The sequence below is a fragment of the Canis lupus genome, chromosome 26 (genome assembly GCF_011100685.1).
Source record: "Canis lupus familiaris isolate Mischka breed German Shepherd chromosome 26, alternate assembly UU_Cfam_GSD_1.0, whole genome shotgun sequence".
NCBI lineage: Eukaryota > Metazoa > Chordata > Mammalia > Carnivora > Canidae > Canis > Canis lupus.
This window is the reverse complement of record NC_049247.1, coordinates 21,660,463-21,688,237: the sequence shown is the minus strand read 5'-3', so window position 1 is coordinate 21,688,237 and position 27,775 is coordinate 21,660,463. Positions and strand designations below refer to the sequence as shown.

The following is a 27,775-nucleotide window of genomic DNA, read 5'->3' as shown; positions in this document are numbered from 1 at the left end:
AGGCCCAGGTCAAGCCTGGCCCTGTCACGTGCACCAACACGGCCCTAGCCCTCAGTTTTCCCATCCGTGGAATGGTACTGCCAGTCGAAGTCTCCCCTAAGTGCTGAGGGTTGGAAGTAACATGCATAGGCAGGCTGGCACCTGTTAGGGGCTCCGTGAATCACAGCTGGCGCTGTTATAACCATGGCTGTGAGGATTATTTCACCTTAGAGACTTCCCAGCCCCGGTCCAAGGCCCACGTTTGCCCAGAGCTAATCTTGTTCCTAAACAAGCATGGAGCAGATTCCGTTTGAATCATCACCCTCATATTTGAAACAGGCTCCTTACACAATTTCTGAACCGTTTTGCAGTGTGATCTCCCCTTCACTGCTAATATCTTTAGGGATTTAAAAAATATATTTGCAACAAAGAGGCCTTTGTCTGCTGGCCTGGGCAGCCTGGCGGGGATATCACTCGAAATCTGATCGGCGGACGCTGGCCGTAAACCTGCTGTATTGTGCTCTAGCCGGGGCCGCGGCGGCTGCGGCTGGGTTAAACTGGGCCTTTTATTGGGGCGGGAAGGGCCACCAGCCATGTGACAGAGCAGGGCCTTGACCTTACAGGAGCCATCGACCCCTCCTTCCCTGAGGTCTCCCAGCCTTGGTGATCCTTCACAGCCACCTCAGGAGAGGCATGAGCTTCATCCCTGCTTTCCAGATGAGGAGTTGGTGAGGGACTTGGCCAAGGTCCCTGCTGGGATTTGGACTAGGATCTGAACACAGGCCCTGCACTCCTCTGGGAGGACCAACCATTGGATTTTTAGGTCCAATCATTCAGCAAATATGTTGAATACTTACTACACATAGCTCCCGTTCTAGGCACTGGGGTCCAGTAATGAGTTAGACAAAGACATTAGTTCATTCATTCATTCATGCATGCATGCATACAACTAATATTTATTGAGCTCCCACTATGTGCCAGAAGCTGGAGAACCAAAAGAGGAACTGTCCAGCAGGACATTCACTTTATTTTATTTTATTTTATTTTATTTATTTATTTATTTATTTATTTATTAATAAAATATATTTTATTTATTTATTCATGAGAGATACAGAGAAAGGCAGAGACATAGATGGAGGAGCAGGCTCCATGCAGGAACCCTGATGTGGGACTTGATCCCCGGACTCCAGGATCACGCCTTGAGCCAAAAGCAAATGCTCAACCACTGAGCCACCCAGGTGTCCCCTCTTTATTTTTTTTTAAGATTTTATGTATTCATTCCTGAGAGACACAGAGAGAGGCAGAGACATAGGCAGAGGGAGAAGCAGGCTCCCTGTGGGGAGCCCGATGTGGGACTCTATCCCAGGACCCTGGGATTATGACTTCAGCTGAAGGCAGACGCTCAGCTAGAGCCACCCAGGTGCCCCAGGGCATCTACTTTATAATTCACATACCTCATCTGCCGTGTTGCACAAATCCAGAGCTAAAGGGAGCAGCTTGAGTTCCTAGCTTTTTCCCTGTTGCCTTCCCAATGCCAGGTACCATGCCTGGCACACAGTAGGTTGCTTCAGAAAGAAGCAGCTTTATGAACACACATGTTTGCGGCAGCACCATGCACAAATACCAAAAGGCAGAAATAACCCAAGTGTCCATCCATGGGTGACTGAACACACAAAATATACATCCATGCAATGGAATATTATTCGGCCACCAAAGGAATGAAGTACTAACACGTACATGAACCTCAAAGACATTATGCTAAGTGAAACAAGCCTGGCATGAAAGTCATATGCTGTATGGTTCCATTTATATGAAATAGCCAGAAGAGGCAAATCCAGAGTGACAGGACACATGGACTAGTGATTACCAGAGGCTGGGGGAAGAAGGTATGGGAAACGACGGCTCAATGGGAATGGGATTTCCTTTTGAGGGGATGGAAATGTCTGGAACTTGAGAGGAATGGTGGTTGCACAACATTGTGAATGTTCTAATTGCTACTGAATGTTTATTTACTTATTTAGATTTAATTGGTTTACTTGAGAAAGAGAAAGAGCATGAACAAGCAGCAGAGAGAGAGGGAGAAGTAGACTCCCGCTGAGCAGGAAACCTGATGTGGGACTCGATCCCGGAACCCTGGGATCATAACCCAAGCCGAAGGCACGTACTTAACCAACTGAGCCACCCAGGCTCCCTAAATTGTTTACTTTAAAGTTAATTTTATATTATGTGAATTTCACCTCCATTGAAACAAGGGGGGCTTTCACAGAGACTCTGTAGGGGTAGGATTTTGACAGCCCCATTTTACAGGTGAAGAAGTAGAGGCTCCGGGAGGGTGTGGGGTCTGCTGAGTGCCCAGGAGCTGGCCCACGGCCTCCTGGCAGCACAGGCCTGTCTTCCACATACCCCTGCAGTGGCCTTGGAAGGGGATTTTGCATTGCCTTCCCCAAGTGCTAGTGTCAAGCCCTCTGGTTTCCCAAACGGCCCAAGGGCTGGGTGGGTGTAGGGAGCTGTTGGGAACTTGGCTCAGCAATGGGGATCCCAGAGAGCTCTATCCAGGGGGACGGTGAGCACGGCTCACCGGCTCGCCTTCCCACGCTCCTCGAACTGCCAGGAGACACCCAAAGTTCCGTGCCTGGGGTATTGACATTTGTCCTGCAGGGTGGTGGAGGCCTGGCGGCCAAGACACATACCAGGGAGCAGAACCCCTTCTTGTGGTTGAACCCGGGCTCTCCACGCAAGTGTGGGAGGGACCTCCCTGCTCTGGTGGCTTCCAAGGCAAAATTAGGCTCCGCAGAACTTCAGGGCCTTCTCAAGTAGTTGTCTTTGGTTGGAGGAGTTGTGCTGACATTTGTCCTTTGGGGGTTTGAAGGCAGGGGGTTCTGATTTACTGACTCTAAAGAATTTCACAAAAGGGGTCAGAGATCAGTTCTAGCCCAGGTCGGGGTGGAGGGGGAAGGGTTCTGACTTGCTGGTTGATCCCTGGACATCCTCTGGAGTCTGCACTGTATCTTCCTCACCATCCACATCTTGCAGGAGCATGAGAAGGATCCAGAAACATGAGTAGGATCTCAGTGGGTTCTTTAAGCCCATACTCCATGCTATAGAAATATTATTCTCAGAGGCGCCTGTGGGGCTCAATCAGTTAAAGTGTCCGACTCTTGGTTTCGGCTCAGGTCTTGATCTCAGGGTCATGGGATTGAGCTCCGTTTTGGGCTTTGAGCTCAGCAGGGAGTCTGCTTGCGGATTCTCTTTCCCCTTCTCTCTGTCCCTTCCAGTCATCTCTCTCTATCCAAAATAAGTAAATCTTAAAAAAATATATTGCTCTCACTACCCAGATGTGGTTCTCATCTTCAGGCCAAATTAATGCATGCAGATTTTTTTAAAAAATTTTATTATTTATGTATTTATTTTTAAAAATATTTATTTATTTATTTATTTATTTATTTATTTATTTATTTATTTATTTATTTATTCATGATAGACAGAATGAGAGAGAGAGAGAGGCAGAGACACAGGCAGAGGGAGAAGCAGGCTCCATGCTGGGAGCCCGAAGCGGGACTCGATCCTGGAAGCCCAGGATTGCGCCCTGGGCCAAAGGCAGGTGCTAAACCACCGAGCCACCTGGGGATCCCCCGTTTTTAATTTTTAAATATTTGTCTCACTTTCTGTGACTCCAAAGCTCTAAGAGTTACAGTATTATTTTTCTGGCTTGAGTTATTATTATAGTTCTCATTGGCACACAGGTGATCAAAGTAACAGGAATAGATGATATGTTTTTATAAAATTATTATAAATTTTTTTTCATAACAAAATTGTTATAAAATATTTGTCATCATAATATAATTATAAAACAACGCTATTTTATGAGATGATTATTATTAACTGTTTGGGGGAATGTATTCCGTAACGAGGTGAATTACGATTAAACTTTTCCTCTGCCTCTAGTGAAAGATAAAAGCTCATGTCTAATTGGTCTGCAGTTAGCTTCTTTAAAATTTTTGTTGTTATTGTTAATTATTGGTTGAACCTATTAAATATATGAGATGAAATTCAGATTGACTATAATTGGAATGAAGTGCTTTGTGATATTATCTGACAAAATATATTTTAGCACCTAATTGAATTGCACCTGCTGACAATTCTGGACAATTCTTGTCTATGGGTTTTATCTAGTTTATCTTGGAAAAATCCCCAGAAAACATTCTAGTTGATTGAAAAGAACCAGAGTGTAGGGGTGCCTGGGGTGTCTCAGTCAGTTGAGTGTCCAACTCTTGATTTTGGCTCAGGTCATGATGTCGAGGTCCCAGGATTGAGCCCAAGTTGGGCTCCGTGCTCAGCATGGAGTCTGCTTGTTCCTCTCCTTCTGCTCCTTCCCCTGTTCATGCTCTCTCTCTCTCAAATAAATAAATAAAATCTTTTAAAAAAAGAACCAGATTGTACTGACTTGAATAGTGTACCCCCAAAGCTCAGGTCCACCCAGAGCTTGTGGATGTGACCTTATTTGGAGATAGGGTCTTATTTCCCGATGTTATCAAGTTAAAATGTGGCTGTGCTGGGTTAGGGTGGGTGCTCCGTTCAGTATGACCAGTGTTCTAGAATGAAAGGGAAAATTGAAGAGAGAGACACACAAGAGGAGGCCACGAGGAGGAGGCAGAGATTGCAGGGATGTGTCCACAAGCCCGGGAAGCCTAGGCTGGCTGGAGGCCACAGAAGCTGGAAGAGGCAAGGAAGTTCCTAACACCTTTGGAGGGGGTGTGGCCCCCAACACCTTGGGGGGGTTGGCCCCCCAACACCTTGATTTTGGACTTGTATCATCCAGGACTGTGAGAGTCCATTCCCGGTGTTTGAAGGCACCCCGTGCATAGGAGCCCTAGGCTATTAGGACAGGAGGTCACTGCCCTCTAGCTTCAGCCGCTTAAAGAGGAGTTTTCTGCAGCTGGTGACACGATGCAAGGATGAGCACTGAGACTCTTGGGGAGGAATGGCTTAAGTTAGGAGGCAGGAAAGGAAGGGAAGAAAGGAGGGGGGTTGGAAGGAGGGAGAGGACAGTAGTGTCCTGAATGCAGATTCTGGGTTGCCCGAAGCCAGACAGGGTTTGTGCCTTCCTGTCTTCCCTCCAGCGACAGTGAATCCCCCCCTGACCCCATGCTGCTGCCCCCATCTCTGCATCCAAGACTCACACACACATATGACCTTCCTTTATGCAAAGTAGAGAGGACCAGCCTTCCCAGGCAGCCCTCTAAACGGGAAACTGGGAGCTCTCTGGAGCTCTTCCCTATTGGCTTGCCGTTCCACTGCCTGGAATGCTCTTCCCTACTTCTCCTGCCACACTTTGCTCAGATGTCACCTCCTCCAGGAGGCCTGCCCTGATTCCCTCTCCCATCCAGGGTCTCCTCTTTGCTCCTGCAGATCTAGAGCTTCCTTCATTCAGGCATTCAGTGACTCTTCCTGTCTTTCTCTCCCCAGCCAGGGCCAGAGCCAGGGCCAGTCTGCTGCACAGTAGGGCTGCTGAGGACTTTGTGGAATGAGAAAGAACTGGGCTCCTCTCAAGGTCTGGGCTCTGCAGCCATGTGACCCCCATAGGGTGATGAGAGGCAGCAAAGAGACCAGGCTCAAAGTCAGAATTTTCTGGCGTCTGTCTCCCTGTCTGTGCAATGGGCGCTGGGATGATTTGATGAGATAAAGATCCATAAAGATAAAGATCCAGGACCCGCTTGTCCTGGTAGCCTTTTAATGTCCAGGCTGCATATAGTAGTTGCTTAAATGTTCGTTGAGCAAGTGACTCGATGTTTATAAATCACTTAGCTTGCCATATAGCAAGTGCTCAATAAATTACAGTGGTTTTTGTTATTATAATTAATGAGAAACAGAAGTCCAGAGAGGCTGTGACTTGCTTGAGCTCTCACACAGCATATAAGGTGGCAGAGCCAGGACTTAAAATCAGGGCAAATCCAGATCTGGGACTATCAGACTCACCTACATCTTGGTCACGCGCTGGCACTCGCGTGGCATCTTGAGGGCACGGAGATGAGTGTGACATAGCCCTGGGACCTCCTAAGCTCGTGGTCCGATTCTGGTGACCGTCAGATAAACATGAGGTTAGGGTCCAGGGCTCGCTTGCTGAGCACTGAGTCAGCACCAAGGAGCCTGAGAACAGAAGGTGGGGAGCGCGTCATGCTCTCTGAGGTCAGGGCAGGCTTCTGAGCATCCATGACCCCCGAGGGCAGTGTTTTTTAAAATTACTTGACCTTGACCCAAAGTCAAAAATATACGTTACACAAACACTCTAACAAAAACACACATGAAACAAAAGTTTCACTAGGTAATTCTTACTTGGGTACTTACCCAGATAATTTAAGGCTTTAATTATTACTTATTATAAATACAAATAATACACATGTATTGTGTCAACCATTTTTAAGTGTACAGTTCAGCTACTTTAAGTATATTCACAATGTTGTGCAATTATCACTATTGGTCATTTCTGGAATTTTTTTCATCATCACAAAAGGAAACTCTGTACCCATTAAATGATAACTCCCTGCTGCCCCCTACCCCAGCCCCTGGCAATCTCCACCTCACTTTCTATCTAATACTTTGTGTATTGTAGTCACTTCATGTAGGTGGAATCCTACAATATTTGTCCTTTTCTATCTGGCTTATTTCACTTAGCATAACGTTTCCAGGGTTTACCCATGTTGTACCATTTATGAGAATTTTATTCCTTGTTATAGCTGACTAATATTCCATTGTATGGATACATCACACTTCCTGAATGGATTTTTAAGCTATTAATTGGGCACAACCTCCAGTTTGAAAAGCACTAAGTGGGGCTTTGCGGTATGAATAGGAGTTTACCAGGCCGGGAAAGGCAAGTAACAGTGAGATCAGAGAAGGGCCCCAGGCTTAACCTAATAGGTTTTAGAAATGTCATTCTGCCCACCAACCTTGCCCCTTTCTCTGGATGGCACAATGTCTTCATTCATTCATTTGGTAAATGTATACTGAGCACCTACCTGGGGCCAGCAAACAATAGGGACCCAGATACAGGGAGAGTCCCTGCCTGCCTGGCACTCACTACTAAGTGAGAGTGGACAGAGACTCATTAAAGGCTCCCACGAGCTAATGCTGGGTGGATGTCCAAGGTAATGGACGTCACACTACCCAGTCCTGGGGTGAGGAGAGCATCCCAAAGCCAGCTTTTTCTAGTGGGACTGGCTGTGGGATGGCTATGCCTCACTGCAGAAAGGGGTATGGGCGGGAAAGAGCCCTCCTCTCCAGCTGTGGGCGCTGCACCTGCAAAGTTCGGTGAAGGACAGGGGAAGGGACTGTGGGGTGTGGCTGGGGAGAGTGGGGTGGGCTGAGCCAGGTCTCCGGGGCAGACTCTGAGGAGGAATTTGATTCCCAAATATTGGGATCTTCCATACACTTTAAGGATGTAGATAGGATGGTAGTGGGGCCTGGGGTGGGGTGGATAGGGATGTGTGTGATCTGATTTGATCAGATTTAGATCCTGATTACACTCTGGGTGGGGAGGGTAGTGGCCAGAACCAGGTAAGGAAGGAGCCAGGAGAGATTTTGACAGAACCTGAGCATGTGAGTGTGTGTGTGTTGTGTGTGTGCATGCATGTGCACACGTGCACGCACCCCCTGGTGCAGGTCCAAGTTGCATGAGCCCCTCCAGACCTCCCTTCCTCCACCTGAGGTCCTTCCAAAGGAGTAGGCATGACACCGGTGGCAGGAGGAGGTCCAGGGCCTGGAGGTGGTCCCTCCCTCACAGCCCCGCCTCTGGAGTGACATCAGGTCCCCGCTCTCCCTCGAAATCCCTGTGATTTAAGAGGCATTTTCCTTTTGGGTGATATAGCTTCCAAAATGCTGCATCCATCTCCTTGGCCTGGTGAAGCCAGCCTGTCTGAGTTATAGCAGATTGCTTTCTGCATGCGCAAGCGGGGCGGAGGGCACCATTTTGCTCTTTCTGCTCCCTGGGCCTGGAACATTTGAGCTAACATTCCTGGCTGCTTTGGAAGTTACCAAACCCAGATGAGCTCATCTAAGCCAGAGGTGGGGGCAGCTGGTGTGGCTGAGCCTGCCCGGAGCTCACCAGGTGGCCTGGTGGCAAATGTCAGCGGTGGCTGGGCCTCAGCTGGGGGTGGGGGGCTGACCGGGGTGGGGGTGGGTGGTGGGCCTGCACCGCTGGGGCCTGGCCCAGAGAACCCTGGGGTGGGGACACCCGCCTGCTGCCCCTCCTCGGAGCTGGTGGTGTGTTGGCGTTGCCAGGCCTCTGGATACAAGCTGGAAGCCTCCAACGGCACAGCCAAGGGTCTGAGAGGGAGCAAAAGTGTGATACAGGCACCTCATCAATCCTCCTCGGGCCGCCCTATGGGAGCCAGGCCCGCCCTGCAGGGCCCTTGCTCTGAGTAGTAGCACTGCCGTTTATTGAGTGTTAACTACGTGCTAAGTACTCTGTGCCGGGCTCGCTCCCCCCGCCCACCCCGCCCCTAGACAACCCAAAGGACGATTATTCTCCCCATTTGACAGATGGGGAAACTGAGGCTCAGAGAGGTACAGTGACTGTGAGTGGCTGCACTTAAGGCCCATCCTGCTCACCTCCAGACTGTCCTGACCTTTTTCTTTCCTTGCAAAACCATGTGCAGAGGAAGAGCTGTTTGTCCTGTCACGGGCCAAACAGTGATAATTTGTGAACTTCTCCCAGGATCTGACTCCAATAAGCACATTGCTGACTCTGCCTGGGCGCCACTGCCTCACTGGAGGGGGAGGAGCACTCCAGGCCCGCCAGCCCTGGGGCCACTGCCCAGCCGAGTGGTGGGGGTGGGGGGCGGCTGCCTGAGCCTTCCCTGGGGAGCTCTGTTTACCTCCCACCCGGGTCTTTTGGGTGACAAGGTGAAGGCTCTTATTTCGAGGGAGTTCTCCCCACACTCCTTCCCAAAGCTCCGTGCCTTCCTCTATGTTCCCCTCTATAAAACGGGTACAAGCCTAACCCCGTGTACTCTTGCCTTTGGAACTGGAAATAATCTATAGAGCGGACTCAGCACAGAGGCCACACAGTGACGGCTTGGAACAGAACATGTTCCTCCTGTTGTGGGTTGAGAGGGACCCTACCCCCATTTCCTACCCTGGCTTCTGCTCACCTCTGAGAGGAGGCTCACTCAACTGACATCATTTCATCTTATTCTCACAAACACCCCCTCCACCTTTTTAAAGACTTCATTTATTTGGGAGAGAGAGAGAGAGAGAGAGAGCATGAGCAGGGGGTAGGGGCAGAGGGAAAAGCAGACTCCCTACTGAGCAGAAAGCCACACGCAGGGCTCCCCAGCTCCATCCCAGGACCCCGGGATCATGACCTGAGCCAAAGGCAGACGCTTAACTGAAGGGGCCAACCAGGCACTCACCTTCCCCAAATATCCTTTGACATAGGTATGCTGGGATCTGCTTTCACAAATGGGGAGACTGAGGCACAGAGAGAATGACCTGTCCAAGGTCACAGATATCACATCTGTGGGATGCTCAGAGCCGTGCCAGCCCGCATGTCCCTCCGCAGTGGAAAGCTAAGGGGGTCCTGGCTGGCAACCCCATGTGGCTGTGGCTGCCGCTGCCCCACAGAGCAAGGCTTCAGACTCCAGGTCCTCGCGAGAATCCTCCCCAGGAGACAAGTCCTCCGCCCCAGGCGCTGCTGGACCAAGTCTGGGTGACCTTCCCCTTGCTTTGCTCACCTCCCCACACCCCCCTCCCGCCCCAGCCCCTGGGGAGACACCACCATGCTGCAGCCTCCCCTAGCAGCGGAGGGTGGGGACGAGGGAACAGACAAAGCCATTGCAAAGGCTTTGGCTAATGACTGGCTGGTCCAAAGGTTTCCCATCATATATGCTTGTTTGGTTCCGTTTATGAAGCTGGTTTGCCAGCTAGATTCTCGGTGGTAATGAGCTCGCCTTGCTGATTGCTGCAGGGAGAGAACGAAGGGGTGGGGGCGGGGGGATCATGCTAAATAGGTTTGTTGAATAATTATGAACCCTGCTGAACTTTCGCATTTTCTGACTCATTGTGTGGTGCGTGACGCTTCATGTGTGGTGCCTGTTCTTGTGCTGAATGAGAACTTTTTCAGAGGGAGGCTGGACCAGACGATGGAGTTGCCGAGGCTTCAGTTCCAGCCCATGGAGCTGGTTTGAGTTATTTTGGGACTGGGGCCTGGGTTCAGCACACTCCGCTTAGGGAATGGAAAATAGAAGCTCAGAGCTGGATGCTGTCTGGGGAAGAGAAAACCTCTTAGATGGAGAGGTCGGCCGAATAGTTTGAGAATCCTACAGCCCGGAATTTGACACCAGGCCGGGCCCAGCAAGTACCCAAGGATGATGTAGGCACCCACTTCCTAGGATCTTTTTCAAGATTAAATGAAGTCTAGGGGAGTTTCTGTGCTCCAAAAAGAGGCATCTCTTATCCGTGTTACTATTCATATTTTTGAGTGGTGGTCCCGTTTCTGGTCCTTTAGGTCACAGCTGAGCGTGTTGGTATTGGGTGTGAGCTAGCCTCTTGAAAAAGGGGTGTGCCCCAGGAAAGGCCAGGTTTCAAGGACAGCTTGATGCTGGAAGCAGTTACTGACTCGGCCCCTGTGTGTCCAGGTCCCTGGGAAGCTGGAATGCTTATGGCGGCAAGAGCTCCTTTCCTGTACAAGAAGCCCTGCCCAGCCAGGTGAGCAGCAAAGTGGCCAGGTCTTGTCCCAGGTATGGCTCAAGGGGAAATTCACTGGCTCTGTCATATTGAAATGCTGTGGTCAAGCCCTACAGGCCTCTGGGAACAGGCAGGAAGGAGCAGAGAAGTAGGGGGCCCCCTCAACCCAGGCTGGGAGTCTCCAGGGGCAGAGGAAGGAGGCGTTTATCTGGCTAGGACAATCCCCCTTATTCCCCTTGGGAGCTCAGACCCAGGCCCAAGCTGCATAGATTGTGGGCTGGTGGGGGTGCTGAAGGGTCAAGCCAGCCCTGGTGTGAGTCCTGTTCTGCCTCTCACTCGCAGGATGACCTGGGGCAAATCTCTGTGCCTCAGTTTCCTCCTTTATAAAATAGCTAAAATAGGGGCACCTAGATGGCTCAGTGGTTGAGCATCTGCCTTTGGTCATGATCCTGGGGTCCTGGGATCGAGTCCCGCATCAGGCTCCCCACGGGGAGCCTGCTTCTCCCTCTGCCTGTGTCTCTGCCTCTCTCTGTGTGTCTCTCATGAATAAGTAAATAAAATCTTTTAAAAAATTAATATAAAATAGGAAAAATAATAGAACTTACCTCACAGGGTAACTATTTAATATATGATATATTATAATAGTATGTTATATATAGATGTTATATGTTATATGATATAATAGTATGTTATATGTTATATATATTATAATAGTATGTTATATATTGTATAGGATGGGTGCTTTCCCATGCTTTCTGGACAGGTATTATTATAGAGCTGGCAATTGGAGCTCCAGTCCAGGTCTGGTCCATGGGCATGTGGTCAGGGGGTGGCAAAACTGGGCTTTGAACCTAGGACATCTTATACGTGTCCCTTGGCCTCCTCCAGCTCAGGGCCAGGTGGGAAGTCCTACTCAACAGAGAGCAGCATCCATAGTTAGTGAGGTGAGGGGACCCTTGACTGTGCAAACAACCCCGAGGTGGGAAAGCCAGCGGGCACCGCCTCGCTCTGTGTTGCCTGCCTGGGGACAAACCTGGGGCTTTCTCCTATCCCGGGCTCTGTTTCCAGGGAAACCAGTGAAGATGGCTTTTGGGTCCACCTTGAAAGGCACTTGACTTTGCTTAAAAACTTTTTCGCGGCTCCCTAGGACAATATCTAGACTTTCTCACCTGTCTTGTGGCCCCCCAGACCCCCCAGTCCTCCTGATCTCTTGAGCTTGAGTCTTGCCTCTCCCTCATCCAGCTCTAAACAAAGACCCTCCCCCATGCACTCTAACCTGATTTATCTGCCTGGAAAGTCCCTTGACCCTGTTCTGGTTGTTAAACTCTTATTCTACCTTCAAAACCCACCTCTAGGAACCCCTCTATTATCCCTCCCTCCCAGTGCAATTATTTTATCCCTTCCAGTGTGTAATGTAGTATATAATATGAGGTGGTTTCTTTGATCTGGCTTGAGAGCTGGGACTGCAATTCCCACTTTTTCCTGAGTTCCCAGCCTGTGCCCTTGCTGTGCCAAGCACTCAATGGACAGATGGAGGACAGACCCCCCCAAAATATCAGGCATCATGTGCAGAGAGAGTGGGAGGAGATGCGGTTGCTTAGCAACTGGCAGCCTGTGGCTGCATTAGGGTCTCATCCCTTGCAACCTCTAGCCAGCTCCTATCCTCTGGCTCAGCCATATAGGCCCTCCCCGAGGCTTCAGCCCCAGGTCCTCCCTGGACAGGTGACGGGCCTGCACTCATTTATAGCAGCACAGTTTTGAGGTCAGGGAGGTTGAGGTGATCACCTATGAGAATCATCCTTTCTCTCAAAGATTGGCTAGTGAGGCAAGGCTGATTTGTCAAATAAATCCCATTTCTCTGGGATCATTATTTTGCTCTCCACCTCCCTGGATCCAAACACAGCAAAAATAATAATGATAATAATAGTAATAAGAGAGGCCATATGCCATGCTCTATGTCACTTTTTAAGCATTGTCTCTAATCCTCATGCTCCATATGCACTGGCTGTGAGTTCCCTTTTCAACAGGAGGAACTGAGGTCAGGAGGAGGGAAATATTTTGGCCAAGGCTGCACAGCTCAAAAGGGGTGAAGACAAGGTTTGAATCTGTAATCTACATAATGCCAAAATCATACCCTTTCCACCACTGACTCAGGAGAGAGAGTCATCGCGTGGATGCTCTACCCTTGGCATCAGGGGAAGTGGGTCCCGTTCGGGGCTCCTAGGAGACCGCTTGCACAGAGACTCGGGGCTGCTGTGGTTCCTGTGAGTGCCCAAGCTCTAAGGGGCCTGGGGGTTAAGGGAGAAAAGGCTGAGGATGTATGGATGTGTATGTGTGTGCACACCCGTGTGTGTGCACATGCACAAGGCACTCTCTCCTGTTTGTGCATGAAGGGGGAACACACAGAGCCTCAGGATACTCATGATGGCCACGATCATATTAACAGTGATAATAGTGGCAGTAACGATAAAGGCAGCTAACATTGCTTGGCACTTACCATGTACCCAGCACTGTGCTAAGTGCTTCACCCGAAGGATCACATTCAGGGAGAGCAAGCCGTGGTTAAAAGCCGGGTCTCAGGGTCAAGTGGATTGGTTTGGGATCCCAGCTCTGTCACTGTTTGACTCTGGGAAAGTCACTTGGCCAGTGGGAGGCTCCACGTCCTCATCCAAAATGGGTATGGAGCCCAACTTCATGGGGCGGCTCCTGTGAGGAAGAAATGGGCCCCCAGATGTAAAGCGATTAGCAATGAGCCTTCCATACCCAGTTGCGAGTGTTCAGACATGTCCATTATGGAGGTGTGCGTGAATGCATGCATGTGAGTGTGTACAGACATGTCCACTCTGGAGGTGTGTGTGGTCGTGTGTGCCTGTCTTGGTGTTGGCAGGTGTGAGGGCCGTGTGTCTACTGGGTGAAGGGTGTTGAGTGTCGGTTGGTCTTTCTGTGTTTTTTGTTGAGTGGTGTTTTCACTGAGTGGGGGGCTCCCTCTTAAACTGGAGCTCCTGGGCTGGTTCGAATATGCCAGGCCCTCGGTCCCAGCAGGGAGAGTTCTGGTGGCTCACTGGGGGCCATTCCAGGCAGCCCCCTGCTTGTCACCAGCTGGGAGCATCCCTCTTTAGCTGGGGCCCTGGTCCAGCTGTCTCCTTTCTCCATCCCCGAGGCCTGCGCTGGATGCCCGCACATTCAGCATCCCTGGAGGACAGGGCTGAAGGAGGGGAAACCGAAAAGAGAAGGAAGGACCTGGGGGTGGGGGGACCCCGCGGGCTCCCCGCGGCTCCCGCTGCTCCCGGCTCTGTGCCGGCGGGCGGGGACTTTGAATCGTCTGAGCACTAGGGGGCAATGTGTCTGTTTCAAAGAAGCTGTGGGCCCTGGGAGGCCGAGTGCGCATCCAGGCACGCGCAGGGGCGCCCACATCTTGGAGGCACACACACCCGCGTGTCCATGAGCACATATGGACACAGGCGGGAGCCCACTCTCACACTCACAGGGAAAACAGACACACTTGAGCAGAGATATGGGCACACAAGGTGTGAGGCAGCCGCACACGCCTAGGTGCAAACACAGGCGTCCACGCAGACAGGCCTAGGGTTGGGGGATAGATAGTACCTACCCCAGGGACACTCGTGAGGTGCCTCCAGACGCCCCAAGACACCTCGAGACACATGAAAGCATTCCTGCAAACACACCCCGATGCCCTGCCTCTCCCACAGGGGCGAAGACACAAATGCACACACGCCACACACCCGCACAACATTCAGAGTGTGAAGGAAAGGTGACCCAGACACATCCTGAACAGAAACCCAGCCAGGCCCAAACACACCCTCCTTTCAGACACTCACACACCTTGTAGACTGAACTCTTGGAAACAGCCCCAGAAAAATACTCCCACACCCCTCCCCCCCTCCCTGGAGCACACAGCATTATTCCACAGGAAACCTGTCCAGGTGTTCAGGGGACCCCCACCCCTGTGTGAAGTCATGCCTCAGCTTAGAGCACACCCCAACCCCGCTCTCCCCAGACTGCAGATCTGTGGGCCATTCTTCCCACTGCCCTTGGCCCACCCAGGGCTCCAGACAGGTCCCAACTTCCCCCATTCCCTCCAGACACACACAGAGATGTAATGCTCCTCACATACGGTCTCCCAAGATACCCATCTCCTAGCACCCATGGCTCTGGACAAGGTGCGCCACCAGCCATCATGGGCTTTGCATAGGACTTTGCTCCTGTGGGGTCCTCTTCCTGGTGGTGACATTCCCCCTACTGGTCCCTATCCTGACCAGGAGGCTCAGGGTGTCCCAGTCCCCGGCCTGGGGCCCTGGGTGGGGGATGGTGTATGTGTGGGGGTCATGGGAGGCCTACCCAGTACCTTTATTTCTTTGTGCCTAAATCAGCCAAGCCCCAGTCTTTTCCGGCTCTCACTTCCCTGTCACTTTGCTAAGTAATAATTTCCATGTCCGATTCCATTTCTTTCTAGTTCTGAAACCTCTAAGCTATCAGCAAGAGGATAGTTCACATGAAAACTAATTACACAAAATCAATATTTAATCACAGACCAACAACCTGATCCTGCAGAAAAATCCTTTTAAAACTCCACCGCCTTGTACAAATACTTCTTCCCGATGCTTATTTATGGACCCCATTTTTGGTGGGGGTAATTTTCATTTTTAATTTCAAAAAGAAAAAAAAAATCTGTAGACATCCACAACAGGAAGGTCCCGGGAAGGAGCAGGGATCTGAGCTGGCTTCAGCTCCCTGAGTTTCAAAGTTGCGGGCTTTTATTGCTTGTTTTCATTACCATTCTTTTGGGGAGGGGTGTGATTTCCTTCAGGAGTCCCTCCAGAGACCCTGCTTCCCGCCTCCCCTCACCCGAAGGGGAACCCATTTTCCTGGCACTTTGGCTCAGGAACACCCAGAGCTGCTTTCCCAGCAGCGACTCCCGGGAGCAATGAATCGGTGTGCACACACAACGTGGTAACTTTTTAACTCGTGCCCGCGACGGTGGAGTGCTTAATCTGAGGTTTTTAAATAAAAAGGGCTCAGGGGTTGGTTTTATTATAACGTTTATTTCATTTCAGATTTCATGCGCAATTTAGCAAACGCTAGACAGACTTGGGTGATAAACACTTTTCTTTTGTGGGGGGAAAAGGCATTTTTATACACCATGCTTAATTTTATTTAGATTTAATAGCGATATCAGGGGCACTTCAAAGAAAGTTCTTTTTCTTCCCCGTCCCCTTCTCCTAAGAATGCTGGTCTGCTAGCAAAATCGCCTCGTGCTATTTTATGGCAAGGGAAATTACAGGCCTTCTCCCCCTTCCTCCCTTACACGCACTTTAGGGAGGAAAATACACACGCGCAGGCACATAGAATAAACACCTTCCCTCTACCCTCCATTCCCTCGGACTCCCAACTTCTAATTGCAAGATAGATTTCAGCCCTCAGTGGGGATCAGAAAGATCTAAACATTTTAACTAAGATTATTGGGATAAATATTTCATAAAGAGCAGGGCAGATATTAAATTACTCCTATTGATTTTGGTATCACAACCCAATTCGGTTCCTCGGCCTCTTCAGTTTAATTGATCTCTTAAGGAGGCCAACCTCGAGCCCCTGGAGGGCCTGGGCCTTGGCCCCAGTGTCCGGAGCGGGGTGCTCCGGCGGGCGGGTGCGCCCTCGGAGCGCGGGTCTGCTCCAAGCTCCCAGCGGCCTCGCGGCTCCGGCTCTGCGCGCATCCGAGGTGCACCCCCAACCCCCCAACCCCCCCCCCCCCCCCCAAGTAGCTGAGTGGTCACGGCTCCTCTGGGCGGAAAGCCGGCGACTGAGAACGGGGAGCCCCAGACAGTGGGGATAGGGAACAATTGTGCGCGCCCTACTGAGGCGGAGTGAGCAAGCGCCCGGGTCTCTCGAGCAGAAACCCAACTTTCGGGGTTCCCCGTCTGCTTCCACCTCCAGAAAAATGCGAGGGCCGGCCAACTTGGGTGCCACTAGCAAGCAGACAGCGGCGGAGAACCGCGGGCTCGCCCCGGGGACGAAGCGCAGTGGACTCTTGGTGACTTTCCGTGGCGAGTCCCAGAGCTTTGCTTGGCGACCCCATTGTCTGAGCGCCCCGCACCGCTTACCGCCCAGCTCCCCGCCCCCTGCCCAACCCGCAGGTCTCGCTTCAGTTAGGGGTGGGGAGCTGGGAACTGTGCGAGTGGGAAGGGGGGCGAACAAAGCCAGGCTCCCGCCGTTCCCCGCCTGCGCCCTCCCCAGCCCGGGGCGCCGAGAGGCCGGGGCGCGCCCCCCAGCGCACTGGCGCCGACCCCGAGGCAAGCCCCGCGCGGGGGACCCCGGAGCGGGCCGGGTGCGGGCTCATGGCGGGGGCCTCAGCAGCCAGCAGCCAGGACCACCTTAAGAGCGAGCCCCGCCCCGGGCCCGGAGCTCGGGCTGCGCTGATTGGTGCAAATGTAATGGCTGAAATTGATTGCTGAAATGCAAAACTTGTTGCTGCTTCTCCCGGCGCCGGGCGAGCGGCAGACGCCGAGAGGGGAGCCGAGACCCTCGGAACGCCCCACGCGGAGCCCCCCCGCCGGCCAGCAGAGGGGCGCGCGGACCCCCCCAGGACCGCCCCCGCCCCCCAGCCCGGGCTCCGAGAGCGTAGCCGGAACGCCCCAGCCCGCGCGCCTCGCCCGGCCCCCGGCCCGCGTACGCCCCCCTCCTCGGGTCCGAGGGGGACTCGGGGAGCACCTCGGCGCGGAGGCAGGGAGCCCGAGCCTCCGAGCGCCCCGACCTCCCGCCTCGCTGCCCGCGCGCGCCTGGACGCCGGCGCCGAGACCCCCGCGAACTCCGAGACCGAGCAGACGAGGACCGAGGCGGCCGGCGGCGGACGTGGCCGCGGAGCAGGGGCGCCGGGGGGCCGCGCCTCGCTCCGACCTCCGCTCCCACCCGGCCGCCGCGCGCCGCCGCCTCCCCGGCCCCGCGGCGCGCTCGGCTCGGGGCCCGCACCCGTGATGCCGAGCGGAGCCTCCAGCTTCCCGCCCCGCTGAAGCCGCCGCCGCCGCTTGCTCGCGGCCGCCGGAGACTGTCGAGCGGCTCGTGCCCGGCGGAGGCTCGGGCTGCGGAGCGCGGGGACTCCGGGGGGAGGGGGGAGGGACCGCCCGGCCCGTGCCCGGGCGCCAGCCACGGCGCTGAAGGGTCTCCCTGCCCGGCCCCGTAGCCGCTCCGCCACGGACTCCGGGAGGCTTCGGGGGACGTCCTGGGGCTTCCCACCCGACCCGATCGGACTTGAGAAGGTGATCGCTCCGCTCTCCCTTCCTCCTTCCCGCCTCCTTCCCCCCACTTAACTTTTTGTCTCCACCCGCCCGCAGCTCCGTCCCCTCCGCGCAAACCCACCCGCGGCTGTGCCAACCGCCGGGGCATGGGCCCCCCAGCGCGGCTCCCGGAGGCCCCGCGGCACCGCAGGATGTGAGAGGCCCGGGTCCGGCAGAGCCAGAGCTTCGGGAGAGGAGCCGACTGCCCCCAGCCTCCACTCGCCCGGCGAGGTGGCGGTGCGCACTGCGCCCCCGCGGTGCTGAGCGTCCCGGAGCGCCCGACCCCGGGCCGGAACGTTTAGCTGGCCGGAGGCGCGCCGCGGAGAGCAGGCTGTCATGCCCTATTGATCCCCCCGCCCCCTGCCAAGTATGTTTGGGCTGGACCAATTCGAGCCCCAGATCAACAGCAGGAACGCTGGCCAGGGCGAGAGGAACTTTAACGAGGCCGGACTCAGCATGAATGCCCACTTTAAGGCCCCGGCTTTCCACGCGGGGGGACCCCCTGGCCCGGTGGACCCTGCCATGAGCGCGCTGGGCGAGCCCCCGATCTTGAGCATGAACATGGAGCCTTACGGCTTCCACGCGCGTGGCCACTCGGAGTTGCACGCGGGGGGGCTGCAGGCGCAGCCGGTGCACGGATTCTTTGGAGGCCAGCAGCCGCACCACGGCCACCCGGGAGGCCACCACCCCCACCAACATCACCCCCACTTTGGGGGCAACTTCGGCGGCCCGGACCCGGGGGCCTCGTGCCTGCACGGGGGTCGCCTACTTGGGTACGGCGGCGCCGCCGGCGGCCTGGGCAGCCAGCCGCCCTTCGCGGAGGGTTATGACCACATGGCGGAGAGCCAGGGGCCCGAGAGCTTCGGCCCGCAGCGACCAGGGAACCTCCCGGACTTCCACAGTTCGGGCGCCTCGGGTCATGCGGTGCCTGCCCCATGCTTGCCGCTGGACCAGAGCCCTAACCGAGCCGCCTCCTTTCACGGCCTGCCCGCCCCCAGCGGCTCCGATTCCCACAGTCTGGAGCCCCGAAGGGTGGCGAACCAAGGAGCCGTCGACTCGCTGGAATACAATTACCCTGGCGAGGCGCCCTCGGGACATTTCGACATGTTTTCGCCCTCCGATTCCGAGGGGCAGCTGCCTCATTATGCGGCGGGGCGCCAGGTTCCCGGGGGCTCTTTCCCCGGTGCTTCGGCCATGCCCAGAGCTGCAGGCATGGTGGGCTTGTCCAAAATGCACGCTCAGCAGCAGCAGCAGCAGCAGCAACAGCAGCAGCAGCAGCAGCAGCAGCAGCAACAGCAGCAGCAGCAGCAGCAGCAGCACGGCGTGTTCTTCGAGAGGTTCGGTGGGGCCCGCAAGATGCCCGTGGGGCTGGAGCCGGGAGTAGGCTCCAGGCACCCGTTAATGCAGCCTCCCCAGCAGGCCCCGCCGCCCCCTCCACAGCAGCCCCCGCAGCAGCCGCCGCAGCCCCAGCAGCAGCAGCAGCCGCCGGCGCCGCCGCCACCCGGGCTTCTCGTCCGACAAAATTCGTGCCCGCCTGCGCTCCCGCGGCCCCAGCAGGGCGAGGCGGGCACGCCCAGCGGCGGCCTGCAGGACGGGGGCCCCATGCTGCCCAGCCAGCACGCACAGTTCGAGTACCCCATCCACCGGCTGGAGAACCGGAGCATGCACCCGTATTCGGAGCCTGTGTTCAACATGCAGCATCCCCCTCCCCAGCAGGCGCCCAACCAGCGGCTGCAGCATTTCGACGCGCCCCCCTACATGAATGTGGCCAAGAGGCCGCGCTTTGACTTCCCGGGCAGCGCGGGAGTGGACCGCTGCGCTTCGTGGAACGGGAACATGCACAACGGCGCGCTGGACAACCACCTCTCGCCCTCCGCCTACTCGGGCCTACCCGGCGAGTTCACGCCGCCCGTGCCCGACAGCTTCCCCTCAGGGCCACCCCTGCAGCATCCGGCCCCGGACCACCAGTCCCTGCAGCAGCAGCAGCAGCAGCAGCAACAGCAGCAGCAGCAGCAGCAGCAGCAGCAGCAACAGCAACAGCAGCAGCAGCGCCAAAACGCGGCCCTCATGATTAAGCAGATGGCGTCGCGGAATCAGCAGCAGCGGCTGCGCCAGCCCAACCTGGCCCAGTTGGGCCACCCCGGGGACGTGGGCCAGGGCGGCCTGGTACACAGCGGCCCGGTGGGCGGCCTGGCCCAGCCGAACTTTGAGCGCGAGGGCGCGGGCGCGGGCGCGGGGCGCCTGGGCGCTTTCGAGCCGCAGGCGCCCCACTTGGCGCAGGAGAGCGCGTGGTTCCCAGGTCCGCACCCGCCGCCGCCGCCGGGGGACCTGCTGCCCCGCAGGATGGGCGGCTCGGGCCTGCCGGCCGACTGCGGCCCGCACGACCCGGGCCTGGCGCCGCCCCCTCCCCCCGGGGGCTCGGGAGTGCTGTTCCGGGGCCCTCTGCAGGAGCCCCTGCGGATGCCCGGCGAGGGCCACGTGCCCGCGCTGCCCTCCCCGGGCCTGCAGTTCGGGGGCAGCCTGGCGGGGCTGGGCCAGCTGCAGTCGCCCGGGGCGGGGGTGGGGCTGCCCAGCGCTCCCTCCGAGCGCCGGCCCCCGCCGCCCGATTTCACAGCCCCGGCGGCGCTCGGGGGCCAGCCCGGCTTCCCGTTCGGCGCGGCGACCCGGCAGGCCACGCCGCACAGCGGCCCGGGCGTGAACTCGCCCCCGAGCGCGGGCGGGGGCGCGGGCGGGGGCGGCGGCGGCGGCGGAGGGGGCGCCTACCCGCCGCAGCCCGACTTCCAGCCCAGCCAGCGCGCCTCGGCCAGTAAGCTGGGCGCGCTGTCGCTGGGCTCCTTCAACAAGCCCAGCTCCAAGGACAACCTGTTCGGCCAGAGCTGCCTGGCGGCCCTCTCCACCGCCTGCCAGAACATGATCGCCAGCCTCGGAGCCCCTAACCTCAACGTGACCTTCAACAAAAAGAACCCGCCCGAGGGCAAGAGGAAACTGAGCCAGAACGAGGCGGACGGCGCGGCGGCGGCCGGCAACCCGGGCTCGGATTACTTCCCCGGAGGGGCCGCGCCTGGCGCCCCGGGGCCCGGAGGCCCGCCCGGGACTGGCAGCGGCGGCTCCAAGGCCTCGGGGCCGCCCAACCCGCCCGCCCAGGGGGACGGCACCAGCCTGTCCCCCAACTACACCCTGGAGTCCACGTCCGGGAACGACGGCAAGCCGGTCCCCGGGGGCGGCGGCCGGGGCCGGGGTCGGAGAAAACGGGACAGCGGCCACGTGAGCCCCGGGACCTTCTTCGACAAGTACCCGGCGGCGCCCGACAGCGGGGGCGCGCCCGGGGTGAGCCCGGGGCAGCAGCAGCCGGCGCAGGGCGCGGCCGTCGGGGGCAGCTCCGCCAGCGCCGGCGAGGCTCGCGGGGCCCCTACGCCCCACGAGAAAGCGCTCACGTCGCCGTCGTGGGGGAAGGGGGCCGAGTTGCTCCTGGGGGACCAGCCGGACCTCATGGCTTCCCTGGACGGCGGGGCCAAGTCGGACGGTAGCTCCCCGCACGTGGGCGAGTTCGCCTCGGACGAGGTGAGCACCAGCTACGCCAACGAGGACGAGGTGTCGTCCAGCTCCGACAACCCCCCAGCCCTGGCCAAAGCGAGTAGGAGCCCCCTGGTGACAGGCTCGCCCAAACTCCCTCCCCGTGGGGTGGGCGCTGGGGAGCACGGACCTAAGGCGCCCCCGCCCCCGCCCCCGCTCGGCCTGGGCATCATGTCTACCTCTACCTCCACCCCTGACAGCTACGGCGGCGGGGGCGCGGGCCATCCTGGCACGCCGGGCCTGGAGCAGGTCCGGACCCCGACGAGCAGCAGCGGCGCACCGCCCCCCGACGAGATCCACCCCCTGGAGATCCTCCAGGCGCAGATCCAGCTGCAGAGGCAGCAGTTCAGCATCTCTGAGGACCAGCCCCTGGGGCTCAAAGGTGGCAAGAAGGGTGAGTGCGCCGTGGGGTCCTCGGGCGCGCAGAATGGTGACAGCGAGCTGGGCAGCTGCTGCTCAGAGGCCGTCAAGAGCGCCATGAGCACCATCGACCTGGACTCGCTGATGGCAGAGCACAGCGCCACCTGGTACATGCCCGCTGACAAGGCCTTGGTGGACGGCGCGGACGACGACAAGACGCTGGCACCTTGGGAGAAGGCCAAACCCCAGAACCCCAACAGCAAAGAAGGTATACGCGCTTGTTCCCTTCTCATCTCCCCCAGGCTGGTCCCCACCCCCACTGCAGGCCTTAGCCAAGCCTGGAGTGCTCCATCAGAGGGGATCATCCCTTGGGGTTAGGAGGGCAGGGCCCTCCTAACGCCCAGCTCAGAGCTGGATACCCTCCCTTCCGTTTACAGTGGGGGCCCTGTGGGCAGATTCCCCACTTCCACACACACGCGCCCTCCCGCCCCCCCACCAGGTGCTGCCAGGTGGATTCGAGAGTCACATACAGAGGTAGGAACTTCGATGGTAGCCCTTTGGGGATTATTTCAGAGTCCCCTCACCAAGTTTTAACTGAGTGGCTGGGTGCCCAGAGGACAAGGCAGGCCCCTTTCCTTGGCTGGTTCCACTTTGTAGGAGTTGTGTACCTGTCCACCCCCTCCTTTCCTGGCAGGATACCTGGGAAGTTGCGCTAATAACCTTCCCACCTTTTCCCAGTCAGGCAGCCTCCAGCTTGAGTTCTCTTCCGTGTGCCAGCATCTTTAGAAGGAAAAAAAAAAAAAAAAGTTACCGACGCTGGTGTCAGCAGCATCACTCAGAGGCAACGCCTAATTTGACATTTGTTCCTAATGAATAGCTGTTTTGTCTCTTCTTAACTATTAGGGTTTCATTGGAAACCTGGAGACCTGTCTGGTTGTAGGAGGCAGGCAGGCTTTTCCTGGTGGCACCTCCTTGATATTTGGCTGGGGGTGCAGGGGCTGGGGTGGGGTCTGCTCGGCCGAAAGTGGACCACTCAGCCAGGGCATCCTTGGCGTATGGGGTGTGGGTATATATTCTTAAGACACAAAGGACCCGCGTTTGTCAATATCTTGCCGGGCTTTGGTGACAGATGTCTAGTCCCAGCTCTTGTTTGCATTCTGAGCACTCCCTCCCCACCAGGCCCGGAGGCCTTTTAAGGTGGGTGGGGTGGGGGGTTAGCACAGGGCCCGCCATCGCAGTGAAAGTCATAACAGTTTTGTTTTTAACGGGAAGAGGACTAGACTGCGGTAGAGAACCGTTTTATTTTAACAGGGGCTTCCTTTTTTTCACAGATAATTGCTTCTTAAAATGAGGTAACATCGTTCCTCTCCCCTCCCCACCCCCAATTCCTACCTTTTGCTTTTAAACCCTAGATGCCTTCCCTAGGTTTCACGGGGTGGGGGCTGAATATTGCCATGGAGGTAGCGGCTGCTGATTGAACCCTGTCTTTAAAAAAAAAAAAAAAATCTGTCCCCGGATCCTTGCTCTCTCTTAGAGTTCATCTCTCCTCTTGTCTTCGTTTGTCTGGGCCTCCGGACCCTCGGTTTAAGGTGTGGATAGATTTTAGGAGAATGTGATGGAGGAGGAGGAGGAGGAGGAGGAGGAGGAGGAGGAGGAGGAAGGAGGAGGGGGAGGGGAAGTGCTGCCCGGAGTTGGGTGGCTCAGAACTCGGGGCTTTCAGCGCTGCCTGCCTGCCGTCCCTGGTAGCTTTCCCGCTTAGGTTTTTCTAATTCATGAATGCAGCCTCCCTGCTTTTCTCTTTGTTCGCCTACTGCCCAGCCCGGGACGCTGCTCTCTCATTTGAAGCCGAGTGTTTAGCATGCACGGCAGACGCTGCGGCCAGCATCAGCATTCTCCAGGCTTCTCTCAGGCAAGGCCATAAATTGGTTAGTTTGGGACCCTCCACTCCTTTTCCCTGTTTTTTTTTTTTTTCCTCCCCCCCCCTTCCTTTTTAAAATGGACTTGGACACAGCATCCTGCTTGCGCGGCTCCCGGGCGCACCCGCTCCCCCCACTCCAACAGTCTCTTTTATTTTCTTGTACACAACATCTCGATCCTGCCCGATCGATAGCTGGTTAGCACAGATCCCAGCCCCTGTCACTTCTACCTGGCTTGGCCTGGCTGCCCCTCCCCCCTCCCCCTTCTCCCCTCCCCCCCTCAGTAATTAAGAACATATTGGCTGAGATAGGGTGAGAAAAGTTTTTTTTTTTTAAACCCCTGATTCTGAGAATTAATAAAGAAAAAAAAGCAGTAGCCCTCGGCCTGCGAGTCTTCTGAAGGGCCTTCGTAGACTGGGTAAAGAGGAATAGAGTGGTTTTAACATTTTTTTTGGAGGTGTCGCAGAGCCCTCTTGGCGGTCCCCCTAATTTTCCTTTCCAGAAAAAAAAATGCAGGCTGTGAATGAAGAGATGTCATTAAAGATACGTTTTGTTTTGTTTGTTGCATTATCACAGTCAGAGGAGGGAAAATATTTTTTTGGAAACAGATGCTAGTCACTTAAGGATTGGTTTCCCCTGTAAGCTAAAGGCAGCCCTCCCTTGCACAGGGGGGAGGCGAGGGGGGACAGGGACTTCCTTCGGGGATGGGCTGTGGGGCTGGCCTCCTTAGCAGCATCGCAGGGACACCCACTTGACCTCCTTTGTTTGCCACTCTGTGATGTGGGAAGGACAGTTTCCTAGATAAAGCCCCGAATTGAGGTCACTCACAGCTTCTGCAGCCTTGGGGCTGCTAGTTAAGGCTTTATAAGGTATCTGCATCCGATTCCTGCTCCCTTACTGGTAGTAAATAAGGATGATTAAACTTTTCATTATGATAACACCCTGCAGTTCCATCTGCACATGTTGTATAAATAGGTACACAGAGCCTTGAACAGGCCCCCGAGTCCCCTGGCTGAAAATCAGTGAAGTGTGCCACTTCAAAATAGAGTCTAAAAAAAATTCTAAAGTACAACGTTCTGCTTGTCCTTAAACACATGCCCATGGGCCCGTCAGCCATGAAGCGGAGTGTCCAGCAGCTTTGAATATACCTTCTGTGGGTCCCAGCCCCCGGCCAGCACCTTTTCTCCTACCCCCTTTCAGGCAAAGCCCGTTTTTGTAATGATATTTTATTTTGTCACGCCGTAAAACACGCCAGTACTAATGTGATTAAATATTAACACCGTTTCTGAAATTCTTCGCTCCGATGACAAAATACGAGTCGGTATTTAACAAAATGATCTGTGCTTGGATTGGTGAGAACGGCTAAGTCTTCAGACCTGCACAAGCCGTGTAGTCAGTGGGACGTGCCCAGCTTGTCTTATGGGGTTTAGATGTCCTTTGGCAGGGGGAGGGAGCTCAAATGGCAAGTTGTAGTTCTGGCAAAGTCCAGGCCAGAATCACGTGTGATGATGGCTTTTTTTTTTTTTTTTTTTTTTTAACCAGGTAAGCGAGTGTCTCCAAATTATGCTTTTCCTGACTTCTTAACCCACCAAACCTCTTTTACATAGTGCAATTCCTCATCTCATCTTGAGATTCTGTTTGCACAAAGTTGGGGCGGTGGGGGCGGTGGGGGGCGGGTGGGCGCCAAAGATGAGGGTGTGCAGAGCGAGGAGAAAAACAGCTTGAGTTTGGACCTATCCAGACATCTCTTAGATCAGCGAGGATTACACGAATTTGAGATGATTTTGCAAAATCGTCCACTTCTCTGTGTAATAGGTGTGTGTGGCTGAGGAGGAATTCCAGAACAGACAGAGAAGGAGGAAAAAATGATAAACTGTTGATAAGAGGGTATTAAGTCTGAAAAAGTAGGTTCACCACCCGCCCCCTCCTGCCCCTGACGATTTTCAAAACTTGAATTAACTGCAATAAGTTTATTCTTGGCCAAACTTCCATTCCGTGGCTTGCTGTCTGTCCTGAAATCCCGAGCAGTCTAGAAACGTTCCTTTGCACACATAGAAATACGAGAGGGCTCTGTGGACGCCGTGCATGCAATCCTGCCCTTTTTGGAAGTATGATATTTTTACAGTGATGCGGGAGAAATTTTTGGAATTTCATGCTTCTCTGAGTGTGCCGGTCGGAACACAGTAAGCAGTGCTGAGAAATAGTAGGCAGGCAGGATTGGGACACTGAGTTTCCTAAGCTGTGGGGGCAGGCTTGCAGGGCGGGGAGGAAGGAGGTCCTAGGGCTGCTTTCCTGAGTACTTTCCCCCACTCCCCATGGCGTGGAGAGGATTTTTTTTCGGTTCACTCAGACTTGTTTTGGGAAGGCGAGGAGCCTTGCATTCCCATTTCCCTGCGAAATCACCCAGCGCGGGTTGCATGCCTTCATATGACTTTTGCGCCTCCGGAAGATGTAACCCAAGACATCGCAGGTGTTAATCAGGGGTAATGTAAACAGATAGGATCCCCCTTTGTGCAGCTGACGGTCCAGCCTGCCTCGTCCCTGGCTAGTCCGGGACATACTACTACTGTTCTTTGGTGGTTGTTTAATATTTCATGGCTGTAATAAACCTGTCTCCTTTGCCCGCCTCCCGACATAAAACCCCAACATAGCGCACATCTGCAATTATACATTTCTACTAAATATTAATAAAGGACAAGGATTTTTTTTTTTAAGGGTTTGAAGCTTATCGCTGTCAAACTTGTTAATGGCTTCCACCACTGGATTTTCCAGGACTGTCTTGATTTTAAATAGCCCCTGCCTTCTGATATAAAATACAGACACATATTCTTTCATATGTATATGTATATATGTAAATAGATAAATATGTACAATTTTTGTGGATGGAAGGGCTTCCCTCAAGGATAGCTCTCTTTAATATAAATTCATTTACATTTCTTGTGAGGCCCTTCAGACCGGAAGTAAGGGACTGTTGAAATGTACTTCTATTTTATTGAGGTTTCTAGGAAGGGAGTGAGGGCTGGTTAATCTAATATCTCTTTCTAGCAATGAGATTCTGTGATTCCCGATATGATTTTGTTTGCCTGACAGAGGTATTTAAATTTCCACAAAGAATCTTAATAGGCCCTGAAAATCTTAATAGGTCCTGAAGAATAGATCCTGCCCTTGCCAAGAAGTTATCTGATACTCTCTGCTGATATAAAATATACATCTTTAATAAACAGCCCGGGAGGACCAGGTGAAACTGGAGGAGGGAAATTCTTCCCATATTCTGGCAGGACAAACTTGAGTGTATCCTTGGGATTTCGCAGGATCTCCTGAACTCACTCCACGCTGGAAGATTGAACAAAATCACCTTTCTCTCCACTTGAGCGACGATCACGTAGGGTCATGTTCTTTGCCCAGGGAGTGATCTGCTTTGCCAAAGGCACTTAGGAGATAAATACTCCTGGTAAGGAATACCGTATTTCCGTCTGGTTAATTTTAGAGAATAAGAACCTATAGCTTTTATGTTATGGGATCAAATGTCCGGGGAGTGTTTGGGGGCAACCAGGCCTCCCAGCAGATTGCAGCATAAAACCCCAAACCTTCTGACGCCAGAGGGGACCTGGGTCTGTCCAAGGTGTAACCAGTGGGTGTACCTTCTGTCCTTCCCTCTCTGTCCCCTTGTTTGTTCCACCCAAATATTCAGTCTGGAGGGTCTGCAATAACCAGCTTCATCATTTTGACTCAAGTCGGGATTCTGACTTGCCGAGCGATGTGTTTGTTTTAGGACGATGTCTATTTTTAGGCCCGACTTGGGTGGACAGATTTGAGTGTGGGTTTTGATTGCTGGTGGTAGAGATGTTGGTATATACATGAGTGCGTGATTGAGAAGAGAGACATTTGGTGGAAAATTTTCAAGCTTCCTCACCTTCTCGAACCCACGGAAGCCAGAGGAAGTGGTCTGGGGGACGGCTTGAAAGAGTGTGGCCG

At 54.7% G+C, this 27,775-nt stretch overlaps 1 protein-coding gene across 1 annotated transcript in view; it reads left to right on the top strand.

Moving 5' to 3' along the window:
- The first annotated feature begins 17,759 nt into the window (after positions 1-17,759).
- MN1 (MN1 proto-oncogene, transcriptional regulator) overlaps positions 17,760-27,775 on the top strand; it is a 44,434-nt gene continuing 34,418 nt past the window's right edge. Inside the window, exon 1 of the mRNA XM_038575518.1 lies at positions 17,760-22,152. Within this exon, the coding sequence (XP_038431446.1) occupies positions 18,321-22,152 (3,832 nt within the window). The 5' untranslated portion in view covers positions 17,760-18,320. The remainder of the gene's footprint in view (positions 22,153-27,775) is intronic.